General features: G+C 51.5%; 1 protein-coding gene and 1 long non-coding RNA gene across 2 annotated transcripts in view; one reads left to right on the forward strand and one right to left on the reverse strand.

The window, feature by feature from the left end:
- cap2 (cyclase associated actin cytoskeleton regulatory protein 2) overlaps positions 1 to 16,994 on the reverse strand; it is a 323,980-nt gene that overhangs the window by 80,176 nt on the left and 226,810 nt on the right. Inside the window, exon 7 of the mRNA XM_038796992.1 lies at positions 11,046 to 11,151. Within this exon, the coding sequence (XP_038652920.1) occupies positions 11,046 to 11,151 (106 nt within the window). The remainder of the gene's footprint in view (positions 1 to 11,045; positions 11,152 to 16,994) is intronic.
- Positions 1 to 16,994, forward strand: part of LOC119965955 — a 33,044-nt gene that overhangs the window by 6,784 nt on the left and 9,266 nt on the right. The window contains exon 2 of the long non-coding RNA XR_005460644.1: positions 11,365 to 11,458. This is a non-coding gene — a long non-coding RNA (uncharacterized LOC119965955). The remainder of the gene's footprint in view (positions 1 to 11,364; positions 11,459 to 16,994) is intronic.

Here is a 16,994-nt window from a genome sequence, read left to right on the forward strand (position 1 = left end):
TGAGGGTGTCTGGGGAGTGGAGTGCCTATATGCAGCTCCTGCTTGTCAGGCTCTCGAGTGCCAATCTCGACGAATCACACGGCAGTGTTCACCTGAACTGCACTAGTTCAATGTGCGCCTGTGCTAGCCCATTAGGATGTCCTGAATCGCTCCTGGACCGGCACCGCTTTAGAGGCCGTAGAATTCACATGCTTAATTTCTTAAACGGGTCTCATCCCCACAACCCAAAGATGTGCAGGCTAGGTGGATTGGCCAATATTACCTTGTATGAAACTGAATGTCTTCAGCTTGAATTGGAAAAAAAGAATTGGGTACTCTAAATTTATATTTAAAAAAATACATTGCTTTGACATTGCTTTTTATTTGCTCAGCATATTGCTTCTTTTCTGAAAAACACAACTGTTGTTTTGAAATTTAGTTTAATATTGTGCCAAACCTTGGCCAGAATTCTCCGGGGGTTGCGATTCACTTTCCTGTTGGCAGCGCACCTCCACCCGCAGGTTTCCCGGAGGCATTGGTTGGTTTCAATGAGAAATAGAATCCACTCCGCCAGAAAGGCACGTGACCAAGAATACAAGGCTGGGGAACTGGAAGATCACGCCCTTGATCTTTCTGAGATTTGTTCAATGTTTCCTTGAGTGAGAAAAAATGGACTGTGGTCCCTCAAGCGAAAAAGGTTCGACAAGCCTGATTTAAGTTGTCATCTCAGATGAAACGTTAAACTGTGGCTCCATGGGCCCTCTCAGGTGGATGTTAAAGATCCCATTTGCTATCTAAAGAAGTGCAAAGGAGTTCTCCCAGTACCTGGCTAATATTCGCCCTACAAATATCACCACCACACAAAAATTATCTGGTCATTTTTCTCATCTTGTTTGTGGGAGTTTGCTGGTGTAAATTAACTGCCATATTCCTATAACAAGGACAACATTTCAAAAGGATCTAATTTAATGAGAGGTGCTTTGGATCTCCCTAAAACCATGAAAGGCCCTGCATAAATGCAAGTTGTTTTAAAAAATAATTTCCTTATGAATCATGTACAGTACTTTCAAACGGTCCATTTCAGATGTCCTTTTAAACTTGAGCTGGAATTTTATTCTCAGTTTGGGACCCTGATGTTGGGCACATTTCCAGGTCCCGACTCACCATTGTGTTGGCGCACAATGTGATTTATTTGACCAGCCGACAAATTAGTATCCAGGGTATGTATTCAATGTCCAGTTAAGGATGAGTGTGTAATAAAGGTGGGACCTGTAAGGAAGGGAGACGGCTTTTGCACTATGTTTATAGTTTCATGTACAATGTTTATTTTGTTGTTATAATACAAAAATACCTCATTAAAATGTTTATTAAAAAAAAGGATGATGAGTGTGTTCCTGAAGTTGGAGGGCTTCTCATTTAAGTGGTGAAAACTAAAATAAATTCTATAGTATCTTTCATAAATTTCAAATTGCTTTAGAACAAATGAAACACTTTTGAAGTGCTGTTACAGGAAATGTAGCAGTCAATTTATATGCATCAAGTTCCCACAAACAGCAATGTGATAATGACCAGATAATCTATTTTTGTGAACTTGATTGAAGAATAAATATTGGCCAAGGTGCAGTGGAGAAGTCCCGTGGTCTTCTTCAGAAAAGTGCCATCAGAGTACTGCACTGGAATGCTAGCCTAGATCTTTGTGTTCCACTTTCAGAAGTGGATTTAAACCCACAACGTTCTGATTGAGGAGAGCCATGGCTGACTATCGTTGTGCCCTGCTGTTTCACGTTGGCTGTATGCCAACCCCAGATGCCAGTGGAAGGAGAGATGCAGCATGTACCAGGGCAGCAGGTGAAACGTTCTGAATATCAGCCCTGGAATCCATAGGTTATTACATTCTAATGCACAAACGTACTGCTTTTGCAGGACTATCGAGAGCCAATGCTTCAACTTGCTGTTGACATGCTGACATTAATCGCCCACAGCATGAGTCAATGATTTCTCACTTATGGATCATGTTCCCAGTAAACAATTCTCAAAATGAGCAGGACAACTCACACTGCTAACCTTGGGATTTGGCAGGGATGCGACATATGTAACTGAAATTTAAGCTTAACTTCATGGCTGTGATTATTTTCACTCTCTAGCTCAACTTTAAAGAGCACGCACAGGAGTACTTTGGGAAAGTGTGAATACCCATGTACACTCAATTTTACGTTTACATAATTTAATCAAAATAATTCATCCTAGTATAACCTGGCAGAGAATGAATTAAGTAAGGATGCTACAGTATAATCTGCAAAAGATGTTAATTCTGAATAAATTCAACTGATTATCAAAAGGGCATTAAAGGAAAATACTGCAGATGCTGGAAATCTGAATTAAAAACAGTAAGTGCTGGAAATACTTAGTGGGTCAGCAGCATCTGTGGAGAGAGAAACATAGTTTTTTTTATAACTTTAGAGTACCAGAAAAGCAAGATTCATAGGCACATGTGGAAAAAAAAGGCAAAATCAAAATGGGGGATGGAGTTCAATTCAGAGGCTTAAACATAATATGAGGTGTTGTTCCTCCAGTTTGTGTTGCGCTTCACTGTAACACTGTAGCAAGCTGAGGACTTTGACTCTCAAAGGACTCCAATGCATTTGCTATCAACTGGTTGACTTGTTTAACTCTTTCCCTCTCCCTGATCCTCCACTTTCTCCTTCAGCCAAAATCAGGGTTAGTTTGCACAATTAATTCAGATTGGCAGAATACCATCTCCACTGAGGGTCAGTCAACCGACCTTCCACTGATCCACCTAGGGACCAAGAATTGGGCTAATGCACTACAGGCGATGCAGAGGAATAAAGCACTTGCAAAGATAAATATTTGAACTTGTGAGGTTTAGAAACTGCAGTGCGTGATAGTCTCATATGCAAGTGCATGAAATGTCTGACATTACTTGGTCCACTATTATAAGTAGGCTTCTAACTTATTTTTATACTCGATGACACAAAGGCCAGGGTTCTCCAATCCTGTGGCCAAGTTCTGACATCGGCGTGAAAAGCGGTGCCAACCACTCCGACGTCAACGGTCCCCGATAATCAGGAATGCTCCCCTTCCTAGGTTGGTGCCGGAGTGTCACCGCAGTCCAGCCGGCACGGAACAGCCGGCATGAGTTAGCGCATGTGCATTACGGCCGGCGTGATACTGCACATGTGCGGAATGGCCGGCGTGATTCCGCACATGCGTGAAGCAGCCGGCATCATTCTGCCCATGCGCGTGGGTTCCCGTCTCCGCGCCGGCCCCCGGGCAATTTGGCGGAGCCCTACAGAGGCCCAGCGCGGAGGAACACAGGCCCCCACGGAACCAGCCCGCCCGCCAATCCGTTGGCCCCGATTGCGGGCCAGCCACCGTGGAGGACCTCCCGGGGTCATATCCTCCCGCCCCCATTCCAGGACAGCCCCCACAGACACACGTTCCAGGTCTTGCCGTCTGTAACCCACACCAGCGGGATTCGGCTGAACCCGGCGGCCACTCGGCCCGTCGGAGCCCAGAGAATCGGCGCCGGAGAATCAGTAAGCCGGCATCGGGGCGGCTGGACACCCGGGGATTCTCTGACCCGGCGTAGGGCCGGAGAATCCCAGCCAAAGAGTCTATAGAGGGAATTAGAAAGGTTAAATGACTGGGCAAAAACTTGGCAGATGGAGTATAATGTAGGAATATGTGAAGTTATGCACTTTGGTAGGAAGAATGAAGGATCTGAATATTATTTAAATAGAGAATGACTAGAGAAAGCTGCAGCACAGAGGGATTTGAGAGTCTTTGTCCATAAATCACAAAAAGCTTGCGTGCAAGTTCAGCAGGTAATAGGGAAGGCATATGGAATGTCGGCCTTTGGAGTATAAAAATAGGGAAGTCTTGCAAAAACTATACAAGGCACTAGTTACACCACACATGGATATTGTGAACAGTCTGGGTTCCCTTATCTAAGGAAAGATATATTGGCATTGGGGCAGTCCAGGGAAGATTCACTTGGTTGATGCCGGGTATGGAGGGATTTTCTTATGAGGAGACGTTGACTAGGTTGGGCCTATACTCGTCGGAGTTTAGAAGAGTGAGAGACAACCTTATTGCGGCAGTTAGGATTCTCAGGGGTTTGGCAGGGTAGATGCTGAAAGGTTGTTCCCCGTTGAGGGAGAGTCTAAGACCAGAGGGCATAATCTCAGAGTAAGGGGTGAGCCATTTAAGACCAAGATGATACAGGATTCATTCTCTTGGAGGATAGTGAATCTGTGGAATTCTTTACTCCAGAGAGCTGTACAGGCTGGGTCATTAAGTATGTTCAAGGCGGAGAGAGACAGATTATCACATTGCTGTTTGCCGGACCTTGCTGTGCACAAATTGGCTGCTGCATTTCCTACATTACAACTTCAAATGTACTTAATTGGCTGAGAGGTATTTTTGTGAAAAGTGCTGAATAAAAGTTGATTTATTACTTTGCTATACTAAACCAAGGAACAACAGTCCTTGCAAATAAGGTCCACCAACAATCCCAATTTGGCTGTCATTTTGGAAGTTAACATTTTCTACTCACAATGACAACTCACCCCTGACATTTCACCCGGTGCTATCATACAGCTTGCAATTTAAAATGGTAGCTCAGGGGCGCGATTCTCCCAACAGGCGGCAAAGTGCCGACGCCGAAGTAAAAACAGGAATGTTTTACTCCGGCGTATGTTTTATGCCTATGCCGCTCCAGCTGCTGATCCCGGCCTGAACCGGGCGCCGCCGGGTCTGCGCATGCACAATTGGGCCGGCGCCAACTAGCGCAGGCACAGTGGCCTTTTTCCCCACGACGGCTCCGACGCCAAATGGCGCAGGGCTACAGGAGCCAGAGTGGAGGAAAGGAGGCTGGGGGGCAGAGAGGCCGGCCCGCTGATCGGTGGGCCCCGATCGCGGGCCAGGCCACTACGGGAGACCCCCCCCCCGGGGTTGGACACCCCCTTTCCCCCCATGGGCCGCCCCCGGACCCTTCAACGCCGAGGTCTCACTGGCTCAGAGGATTTTTGAACGCTGCCGGCGGGACTCAGCTTTTTGATGACGGCCGCCCGGCCCATCTGGGCTGGAGAATTGGCGCACAGGTCCGTGCCGGAGAGTCAGCGCATATCCCGACTGGCGCCGCGCCAACCACGCTGGGTCCGATTCTCCGCATTGCGGAGAATTACGTCCTGATGTCGGGGCAGCGTGACATGATCGCGCGGCGCCACGCCGATTCTCCGACACGGCGGGGGGTCGGAGAATTCCGGAGATGGGGCCATGGGAAAATGAAAGATTTTGGTTTTGCCCATCAATGTGCAGTACTTGCACTGGCATCATCAAAATGAAAATCAAGAACTGGTTCTATTTTTTTTCTTTTGCAACACTCTTTTGCTTTTCACTCCTCACTGCATTGGGAATCATGGGCGGAATTCTTCGCTCCCGGGAAAAATCGTGAAGGTCGTTGTGAACTCGGCCGAGTTTCACGACGGCCTCGGAAGCCGTTCCGTTATTCTCGGCCGCCGGGCCTTGACGCTTGCATCAAGGCGGCACGTCGAGAATGACGCTACAGCGGCGCCTATGTGACGTCAGCCGCGCATGCGCAGGTTGGCCGGCTCCAACCCGCGCATGCGCGGCTGACGTCACGACGGCTGACGGCTCAAACCCGCGCATGCGCAGTGGCTGTCTTCCCCTCCACTGCCCCGCAAGACGTGGCTGCTTGATCTTGCGGGGCGGCAGAGGGGAAAGAGTGCGTCGCTTTGAGACGCCGGCCCGACGATCAGTGGGCACCTATCGCCAGTCCCCTCCCGAGCACGGCCGTGGTGCTCACTTCTCTTTCCGCCCCCCACAAGCTTCAAACGGGCCTTTGGCGCCCATGTTCACGATGGCAGCGACCAGGTGTGGTTGTCGCCGTCGTGAAACGGTCGTGAACGGTAGGCCGCTCGGCCCATCCGGGTCGGAGAATCGCTGTTCGGCGTGAAAAACAGCGAGCGGCGATTCTTCCGAGCGGGGGGTGGGAGAATCGCGGGGGGCGCCAGGGGGGCGTGAAATGAGTCACCCGGCCCTCCCGCGATTCTCCCACCCGGCGTGGGGAGCGGAGAATCGCGCCCCACCTTCCTCGTTGTAAAAATGATTCTGTGATGCAAATACTCATTGTCCGAATATTAGCTTAATAACTGCCTGGTTCTAGCTCCAACCACTACAGAGCTACATTGACCTGCCATTTAAGTTAAGATTTGCTCTTTTATGTAGTCGTTCACTCCCCAGAGCTTTATATTATTAATCAAATGGAGTCATGTTTCAAAGAGCAGACTGTCGGCTGATTCATTAATCCACAGGCTTTGAGTGCTGGTTGGAAGTTGAATTTTGGAATTCACCAATTCCGTGCTTGATCTACAAAGGGTAATTCAAATGCACGTCATCTTCGAGTCGAAAGATTGTCAGTTGAGCAAAAATTGAAAATTGAGCAAAAAATATCAAGGCTGGAATTCTTGTGCAGTACTCATGTCCCAGTGTAGGACGTTCAGTCTTTTGAACGAGGTGTTAAATCAGGGTCCTGTCAGGTGGGTGAAAAAGGTGGCATGGCACTACTTCAGAGATGAGCAAGGAAGTTCTTTCTGGTGTCCTGGGCATATAGTTATACCATGTCTTTTTTTTTTTCTTTATTTTTTTAAAATTTAGATTACCCAATTATTTTTTCCAATTAAGGGGCAATTTAGCGTATCCAATCCACCTACTCTGCACATTTTTGGGTTGTGGGGGCGAAACCCACACAGACACGGGGAGGGGTCCTAGCCTGGGGAGTGGGGATACCGGGTTGCTGCTGAAATGGCCAGGAAGGAGCTGGAGTATGCAGGGGGTGCTGGGGGTGTGGGGGGTGGGGAGAGTTGCCGCCGTGGGGAACAGGCCGAGCGGGGGACGCTTGCCAGTGGCGGGCAGGGGATGGGTTATGGCTAGTCGGCAGGGGAGGGGGGCAGGGAGCCCTCTGATCCGGCTGATAACCTGGAATGTGAGGGGGCTGAACGGGCCGGTCAAGCGGGCCCGGGTGTTTGCGCACTTGAAGGGGCTGAAGGCGGATGTGGCCATGCTCCGAGATACACACCTGAAGGTGATGGACCAGGTTTGACTGAGGAAGGGGTGGGTGGGCCAAGTATTTCATTCAGGGCTGGATGAGAAGAATCGGGGGGGTGGCGATCCTGGTGGGAAAGAGGGTGTCGTTTGAGGCGTTAAATGTGGTGGCTGACAGTGGTGGGAGGTATGTGATGGTGAGTGGTAAGCTGCAGGGGGAGCGGGTGGTGTTGGTGAATGTTTGCGCCCCAAATTGGGACGATGCGGGGTTTATGCGGCGCATGTTGGGCCGCATTCCAGACCTGGAGTTGGGGGGCCTGATCATGGGGAGGGGACTTCAACACGGTGCTTGATCCCCCATTGGATCGATCCAGGTCCCGGACGGGTAGGAGGCCGGCGGCGGCTAAGGTGTTGAGGGGGTTTATGGATCAGATGGGAGGGGTGGATCCCTGGAGGTATGCGAGGCCAAGGGTCAGGGAGTACTCGTTTTTCTCCCACGTGCATAAGGCCTATTCTAGAATTGATTTTTTTGTCCTGAGCAGGGGGCTGGTTTCGAGGGTGGAGGATGTTGAATACTCTGCCTTTGCCATTTCGGGTCATGCCCTGCACTGGGTGGACCTCGGGCTGGGGGAGGAGAGGGACCAGCGTCCGCTCTGGCTCTTGGAGGTGAGAATGCTGGCAGACGAGGAGGTGGCCGGGAGGGTTCGGGGGTCTATTGAGAGGTACCTTGAGGCCAACGATAACGGGGAGGTCCGAGTGGGGACAGTCTGGGAGGCATTGAAGGCAATGATTAGAGGGGAGTTGATTTCCATCCGAACCCATAGGGAGAGGGGGGAGCAGAGGGAGAGGGAGAGATTGGTAGGGGAGATGGTGAGGGTGGATAGGAGATATGCGGTGGCTCCGGAGGAGGGATTGCTGGGGGAGCGGCGTAGCCTTCAGGCCAGGTTCGATCTGCTGACCACCAGAAAGGCGGAAGCTCAGTGGAGGAAAGCACAGGGGGCAGTGTATGAATTTGGGGAGAAGGCGAGCAGGATGCTGGCACACCAGCTCCGAAAGCGAGACGCGGCCAGGGAGATTGGGGGAGTGACGGATAGAGTTGGGAAGGTGGTGCGGAGGGGGGTAGACGTTAATGGGATCTTTAGGGACTTTTATGGGGAACTGTACCGGTCTGAACCCCCGGTGGAGGGGGGGGAATGGGGCGCTTCTTGGATAAGTTGCGATTTCCGAAGGTGGAGGAGGGGCAGGTGGAGGGACTGGGGGCGCTGATTGAGCTGGAGGAGCTGGTTAAAGGGATAGGGAGCATGCAGTCGGGGAAGGCGCCGGGGCCGGATGGGTTTCCTGCCGAATTTTATAAAATGTATGCGGACCTGTTGGGCCCCCTGTTGGTCCGGACCTTTAACGAGGCAAGGGAGGGGGGGGGGACTTTGCCCCCAACTATGTCACGGGCGCTGGTTTCCTTGATCCTTAAACGGGACAAGGACTCTCTGCAGTGTGGGTCATATTGGCCGATCTCGCTGCTCAATGTGGACGCCAAGCTGCTGGCAAAGATCTTAGCCACAAGAATAGAGGATTGTGTGCCGGGGGTCATTCACGAGGACCAGACGGGGTTTGTGAAGAGAAGGCAGTTGAACACCAACATACGTAGGCTCCTCAATGTCATTATGATGCCGGCTGTGGAAGGGGAGGTGGAGATAGTGGTGGCATTCGATGCGGAGAAGGCCTTTCATAGGGTTGAGTGGGGGTATTTGTGGGAGGTGTTGGAAAGGTTTGGGTTTGGGGAGGGGTTTGTCCGCTGGGTGAGGTTGCTTTATGAGGCCCCGATGGCGAGTGTAGCCACGAATAGGAGGAGGTCGGAGTACTTTCGGCTGTACTGGGGGACGGGACAGGGGTGTCCCCTGTCCCCCTTGCTCTTTGCGTTGGCAATTGAGCCCCTGGCCATGGCGTTGAGGGAGTCGGGGGACTGGAGGGGCCTGGTGCGGGGTGGGGAGGAGCATCGAGTGTAGCTTTATGCGGACGACCTGTTGCTGTATATGGCGGACCCAGTGGGGGGGATGCCGGAGGTGATGAGGATTCTCTGCGAATTTGGGGGCTTCTCTGGGTATAAGCTCAACCTGGGCAAGAGCGAGTTGCTCGTGGTGCACCCGGGGGATCAGGAGGGGGGGATTGGAGCAGATGGAGGAGGAGTTCAAAAGTTGGGATATGTTACCGCTGTCACTGGCAGGTAGGGTGCAGTCCGTCAAGATGACGGTGCTCCCGAGGTTTTTGTTCCTGTTCCAGTGCCTTCCAATCCTTATCCCGAAGGCATTTTTTAGGAGAGTTAACAGGAGTATTACGGGATTTGTGTGGGCGCATGGGACTCCGAGGGTGAGAAGGGTGTTCTTGGAACGGGGCAGGGATAGGGGGGGCTGGCGCTGCCCAACCTCTGTGGGTACTATTGGGATGCCAACGCAGCGATGGTGCATAAGTGGGTAATGGACGGGGAAGGGGCAGCATGGAAGAGGATGGAGATGGCGTCCTGTGCGAGCCCGGTGGTGGAGGCTACCCTCAAAATTTGGGGGCAATGGAGACGCATAGGGGAGAGGTGGGGGGCTCGATGGAGTCCCCGATACGGAGGAGCCATCGGTTTGTTCCAGGGAGCATCGATGGCGGATTTCTGGGCTGGCACAGGGTAGGTATTGGGAGGTTGAGGGACCTGTTTGTGGATGGGAGGTTCGCGAGCTTGGGGGAGTTAGAGGGGAAGTTTGGGCTCCCCCCGGGTAACATGTTTAGGTACATGCAGGTTAGGGCATTTGCCAGGCGGCAGGTGGAGGGGTTCCCCTTGCTGCCCCCACGTTGGGTACGGGACAGGGTGCTGTCGGGGGTGTGGGTTGGAGGAGGGAGGATTTTGGACATATACCGCGTAATGCAGGAGGTAGATGAGGCCTCGGTGGAGGAGCTGAAGGGTAAATGGTAAGAGGAGCTGGGTGAGGAGATTGAGGAGGGGACGTGGGCGGATGCCCTGGAAAGGGTGAATTCCTCCTCTTCCTGTGCGAGACTTTGCCTCATACAGTTCAAGGTGCTGCATAGGGCCCACATGACTGGGACGAGGATGAGTAGGTTTTTCGGGGGCAAAGACAGGTGTGCTAGGTGCTCGGGGAGCCCAGCGAACCACGCCCATATGTTTTGGGCATGCCCAGCGCTGGGGGAATTTTAGAAGGGGGTAGCAAGGACGGTGTCGAGGGTGGTGGGATCTAGGGTCAAGCCAGGCTGGGGACTCACAATTTTTGGGGTTGCAGTGGAGCCGGGAGTGCAGGAGGCGAAAGAGGCCGGTGTCCTGGCCTTTGCGTCCCTAGTAGCCCGGCGGAGGATCTTACTTTAATGGAAGGATGCGAGGCCCCCAAGCGTGGAGGCCTGGATCAATGATATGACGGGGTTTATCAAATTGGAGAAGGTGAAATTTGCCCTGAGGGAATCAGTACAGGGGTTCTTTAGGCGGTGGCAGCCTTTCCTGGACTTCCTGGCGGAACGGTAGGGAAATAGGTCGGCAGCAGCAGCAACCCGGGGGGCGGGGGGGGAGATTGGGTTTGGGGGGAGGGAGAAGTGTGTACATGAGTTTGTGGGATGTGGCGGGTGTTATCTCTTACCTTTCTGTTTGTTTTTTATTGTTTTCGATTTAGTAGTTGCTTTTGTAGGGGGGTGGGTGTTGTTCTTGGGTTTTTACAATAGTTATTCTGTTAATATTGTTTTGTTGCTTATATTTTGTGAAAACCTTAATAAAAATTATTTTTTTAAAAAAGAACATGGAATTATTTGCCAAATAATGTAATTGAAACATGGGAGTTTAAAAGGGATTTAGATTGTTGTTTAAGATGAAACAGCCATGCAAAAAGGGTGTGCCGAAGAGTAGAATTAGATTATGTGATTCATGTGGAGAAAGACATCAGCATAATTTGAATGCATTAAATTATGTGAACGCTACATGAAGCTGATTGGATACTTACAGCTTTATTCCACAAGAGTCCGGTAGTGTGGTACTCCTTGATGTAGGCCTGAAGTTCTATCCAGATACTGAGGAATGATTTGACCCATTCTCCATGTCTCTTGTCACTGCGGGTGAATAAAGATTTAAGAGAATATCAACATCAAACAATGTTGAGATTAACTTGGTGCAAAGCTATTTACCATGAAGCAGCAGTGGTCAGTTCCATTTTTCACACTAATCAAAACATCTAAACCATCCAAGATAATGAGATTAATGTTAAAATTCCTGGCACGAGAAGATGTTTCAATAGCATAATTATGTTTGGGGTATTTCAACAGGGGGAAAATGGTATTTTCCTTCAGGATGGCCCGGATCCTGAAACAACTCTGCAAATTGGAACAGAAAATTTAGCCGGGAGGAATAAATGGCAAGGTAAGCTGCATGCGTTGGGTGTTTATGCAAGAAAGGCAGAACATATTTTTCTAACAAGGCATGCATACTGTTGGAGTCTTTTCAATGAAATGAAAAATGAAAATCACTTATTGTCACAAGTAGGCTTCAATGAAGTTACTGTGAAAAGCCCCTAGACGCCACATTCCGGCTCCTGTTCGGGGAGGCTGGTACGGGAATCGAACCGTGCTGCTGGCCTGCTTGGTCTGCTTTAAAAGCCAACAATTTAGCCCAGTGAGCTAAGCCAGCGCCTGCTCTTGGGTGTGGAATTCCGGGCCTCCATACCATGGGATCACTATCGTTGTACACCAGACAACAGCCAGATGAAAAATGGTAATAGCGGGGTGAGGGGGGAAATGTTGGTACACCTCCATTCCCAAAAGCAAAACATTTTGGGCACGATCAAACGGAAGAATTTCCAAGTGTCTTTTGTGGCAGGTTTTGCAGGGAATTTCTCCCGGCTCTGTCGGTGAGATCCCCACCTGCATCTAACCACATTTAGTCACTTTTTTGGGCCCTGGGAAGAGTCTCCCCAGTCAAGCCCACACTTGGAATTATTTCCATCACTGGGGAGTTGAACTCGCTGGTCAAACCAGCTCCTCAGAGATCAGGCCACCATTTTGAAAGGGTGCCCCGATCTCTAGGAGGGCTACAGCACTTATCCATGGGAAATGTCACCGCCGACACACATGGGCATCACCCCGCAAACCCCCAGCCACGTGATGACACCCTGCTATGGGGTTGCTGAGGTCCCCTCCCTCCTTTTCAGGCCTTCCCACATCCCCTTTTGGGCCCCACTTCCAGGACCCTCACACTTCACCCCGCAACCATCCAGAGGCACCTTCATACCTGCCCTGCCCCCCCCCCCCTCCCTCCTTGCATGGGCATGGCTCCCCCAGACTCTGACCGTGACAGTGCCACCCTGAAACTGCCATCATGGCAGCGCTGTCTGGGCACCTTGGCAATGCCAGGGCAGCAGTGCCAAAGTGCCTGCATTCCACGGGGAGGCCAGGGGGCTGGCCACTATGCCCTGTACACACAGAGGCCACCGATGGCCAGGGAGACCCCCGGGTGTTGTTCCAACTGGTTCACGTTTTTGTGGACCAGTACTGAACGGCACCTGACAAGGACTGCCTGGGGAGGCTGTTAGATGCCGGCAGTCCGGTAGATCCTGGGTAAGCACGCCTCAGTGGGTTTAAAACCTATTTAGACGTGCAAGGCTTGGTCACTCACAAGCGACCCCTTGTGGGCAGGATTCTGTTCGTGACGCCTCACACGTTCTGGGTAGATCTCGCGAGGCGTACTGGCTGCCAGGAAGCCTGTGGGAGGCTACCCCTGGCATCTACTGACCTCGCTACGCTCCCATTCGGGTGCGTCACGGCTGGTAGATCATGCCCTATCGCATTTTCAACTAAGTAAGATGACAGAGGACATAAGATGTACAAGGAGAGAAAGAACAGATTAAAGAAATCAGGAAAGTAAGAGAGGAAAAATACAAGTGTTGGCCCATCACTGCACTCAGAGGCTGGAGAGAGGCTGGTTAACTGGCCAACCAGACCGCTGCAGTTATTGGCTCTACAAATCTTGTCCCTTTATGTGATCCTATCTAGAACAGAGGATAGCAGCTATTTGTGGATAACATCATCAGGAGTGGCGGTCGCTGCCGGCTTAGGATCACCAAAGAACCACTGGTGAATGAGGGACGCAGTAAGAGGGCCACTGGTTGGGGGATGTTGGAAGCTTTGGCACAACAATAAACTGAGGTTTTAACGAAAGAAACAACTGCTGAGCAAAAGTACAGCAATGTCATAGCAATAAATTGTTAAGTTAAAAAAGGTAAGAATGAAAATGACCAGAGTGTGAGAGCGAATATATGTGGGTAGTTGAGTGAGTGGGTGTGTCTGTAGGTATTGGTGAGAGTGAGTGAGAAACCTGAGACTGGCGTAAGGCAGACTCACACTCATCCCACTCACTCACAGTCTCTTGCACTCACCTGTCATGCACTCAATCACTCTCACAGTCTCTAACATGCACTCAACCCCACCCACTCACCCAGATTCTCGCATTCATGCAGTCATTCACACACACATTGGCGCAATTACGTGCTTTCCCCTCCACACACACACACTCCCATATATTCACCATGGCACCGTCTTTCACAGACCCACTAAAACGTCGCCATCCCAGAACCCGACTCAACCTCACTGATACACCATCAGCACGGGGGCAGCACGGTAGCATTGTGGATAGCACAATTGCTTCACAGCTCCAGGGTCCCACGTTCGATTTCGGCTTGGGTCACTGTCTGTGCGGAGTCTGCACATCCTCCCCGTGTGTGCGTGGGTTTCCTCCGGGTGCTCCGGTTTCCTCCCACAGTCCAAAGGTGTGCAGGTTAGGTGGATTGGTCAAGATAAATTACCCTTATTGTTGCGTGAGGTTACTGGGTTATGGGGATAGGGTGGAGGTGTTGACTTTGGGTAGGGTGCTCTTTCCAAGAGCCGGTGCAGACTCGATGGGCCGAATAGCCTCCTTCTGCACTGTAAATTCTATGATATAATAGACAACGAGTGATAAACACAACTGAGGCTTTAGTACGCTAAACAGCAAGCCTTTGGACCCAAACTGGGTCCGGAGGCGGACACTTGCCACTTTTATACAGGAGCCTGAGGGGAGGAGCCACAGGCGGAGCCAGCCTGGACAAGCGCAGGCATGTACCATACAGCACAGTGAATATAAGACAATAACGTGATTTACCACATTCACCCCCTGTTTTAAAAAAAGTCCGGCTGGGGTGAAGTGGTCTTACAGTTCAAGTCTATCAGGGGCCTTGACCTTCCGCTGTGACTGCCTCAGTCCCGGCTGTGGTGTGGGTGCCGGCATTGAGACCTGTGCGTCCGGGAGCATGTGGACTTCTTCTTCACCCAGATGTTGAGTCGGCGAAGGGGGGGGGGGGGGGGGGGTGTACGGGCGGAGGTGGTGGTGCTTGTCCTCGGTGGGCCTGCAGGAGTCAGTTCATGAGGGAGGTGGGGGAAGACAATGTAGGGTCGGGGGTGGTGGTGATGGCCACCAGGGGGCCTGCGGGAGCCAAATCCCGAAGGTAGACCGTGTCCTGCCGCCCGTCCTGGTGTGTCAAGAAGGCATATTGAGGGTTTGCATGGAGCATAAGCGAGACCCCGGAGGTAGACTTCCTGGGAAAGGCAAACATACGCTCATGAGAAGTCTCGTTAGTGGCTGTCAGAGAAGCGACCGGATGGAGTGGAGCACATCGGAGAGGACCTCCTGCCAGCGGGAGACTGGGAGACTTTTCGACCGTAGGGCCAAGAGGATGGCCTTCCAGACCGTCGCGTTCTCCCTCTCCACCTGTCCGTTTCCCCGGGGGTCGTAGCTGGTCGTCCTGCTGGAGGCGATGCCTTTGCTGAGCAGGAACTGACGCAACTCGTCGCTCATAAAGGAGGAGCCCCGATCACTATGGATATAGGTGGGGAACCCGAACAATGTGAAAAGGCCGTACAGGGCCTTGATGACGGTTGTAGAGGTCTTGTCAGAGCAGGGGATGGCGAAGGGGAATCTGGAGTACTCGTCAACGATGTTGAGTAACTACACGTTACGGTCAGTGGCGGGGAGGGGCCCTTTGAAGTCCATGATGAAGCGCTCAAAAGGGCGGGAGGCTTTTACCAGGTGTGCTCTGTCTGGCTGATAGAAGCATGGTTTGCACTCCGCGCAGACCTGGCAGTCCCTGGTCACGGACCTGACCTCCTCGATGGAATAGGGCAGGTTGCGAGCCTAGATAAAGTGGAAAAAGCGGGTGACCCCCGGGTGACCGAGGTCGTTGTGGAGGGCCTGAAGTCGATCTACTTGTGCGCTGGCACAGGTACCGCGTGTAGCCATCTAAGATGGACACTGGGCTACAAAATGGAGAACTGCTAAGACTGCAGGGAAAAACAGTCATAGTGAGGACACACAGCTTGCAAAAGACTGTTTTGCATTTTGCACGTACAGAAACCAGTTTCAAGCCAGGTGCAGAGTTTCAGCCAAAGGTGCAAATGGGAAACAGATCTGCATAGTAATGAGGTGATCCAGATCCAGACCCCGGACAATAGAAACATTTAAGTATCGATGGATACTTTTCCATAGACGCCCAGACAGAATGGCGCCAAAGCAACCAAACACAAAGAGCCGTAGGGACCGCCCCACCCATCGAGGAACGACCCTAGGATTGGGGAGTTTGAAAGATAACGATTGGGAAAGACCCAATCGATGAGGGAGCCGCCCCAAGGGGGCCTGAACCTCCTGGGACCTATAAGAGTAGGTCCCGCACATGGTTCGGTCTGTTTTGCTCCGGCCCAGATCTGCTGTTGCTTTGCATCCTGACTCCAGTTTCATCACCGGCTGTTGAGCATCAGCCATCGAACTGTAAGTGCCAACACAACGATCGCTACGTGATCCAGACCTTGCTAGCCCTTGACAACTTTGCCAGTCAGAGAGTTACAGACCAAGAACGGGACGAAGGCCTTGCTCCCTGACCTTGCCTGTTCCTGTCTAGATAAGTATTTAGTTGTTTAGTATTAGAAGTAAGTTAGTCTCTTTAGCGTATGCATGTGTATTTATTATATTTGTTATAATAAACACCAATCGTTTGGACTTACTAATCGGTGTATGGATTTATTACTTTGAACCTGACCTTGATATACTTGTGACGGTGTCTCAATACGACACCTGGCGACTCCGAGCATAATTACACATACAGAGCCATAGTAGTGTTAAGCACACGGCCTTTAAACGGAGGCGTGTTAATCACACTCCAGTAAAACGAGCAACACACGGGATAGGGCATCTGGGGGCTCATTGAGTTTCCCAGGTCGATACAATATATCATAGCTGTAGGTGGAGAGCTTGATCCTCCACCTCAGAATCTTGTCATTCTTAATCTTGCTCCGCTGTGTGTTATTGAACATGTAGGCAACCGACCGTTGGTCAGTGAGGAGAGTGAATCGCCTGCCGGCCAGGTAATGCCTCCAATGTCTCACGGTTTCTACTATGGCGTGGGCCTCCTTTTCGACGGAGGAGTGTTGGATTTCGGAGGCATGGAGGGTATGGGAGAAGAAAGCCACGGGCCTGCCCACCTGGTTGAGTGTAGCGGCCAGAACAAAGTCAACTTGGAAAGGGATGGACTCGTTCACAGCGTGCATTGCGGCTTTGGCAATATCTGCCTTGATGCGACTGAAGGTCAGTCGGGCCTCAGTCATCAGGGGAAACGTGGTGAATTATATCAGTGATCGGGCTTTGTCCGCGTAGTTGGGGACCCACTGGGCATAATAAGACAAGAACCCCAGGCATCTCTTCAGGGCCTTGGGGCAGTGGGGGAGGGGGAGTTCCATGAGGGGGCGTATGCAGTCGGGGTCTGGCCCTCGGACTCCGTGTTCCGCGACGTAGCCGAGGATGGCCAGGCGGGTTGTGCGGAAGACGCATTTCTCTCTATAAGTTAGGTTCAGGAGTTTCACGGTGTAGAGGAAGCGGC

This window comes from Scyliorhinus canicula, chromosome 5 (assembly GCF_902713615.1).
Source record: "Scyliorhinus canicula chromosome 5, sScyCan1.1, whole genome shotgun sequence".
Classification (NCBI taxonomy): domain Eukaryota; kingdom Metazoa; phylum Chordata; class Chondrichthyes; order Carcharhiniformes; family Scyliorhinidae; genus Scyliorhinus; species Scyliorhinus canicula.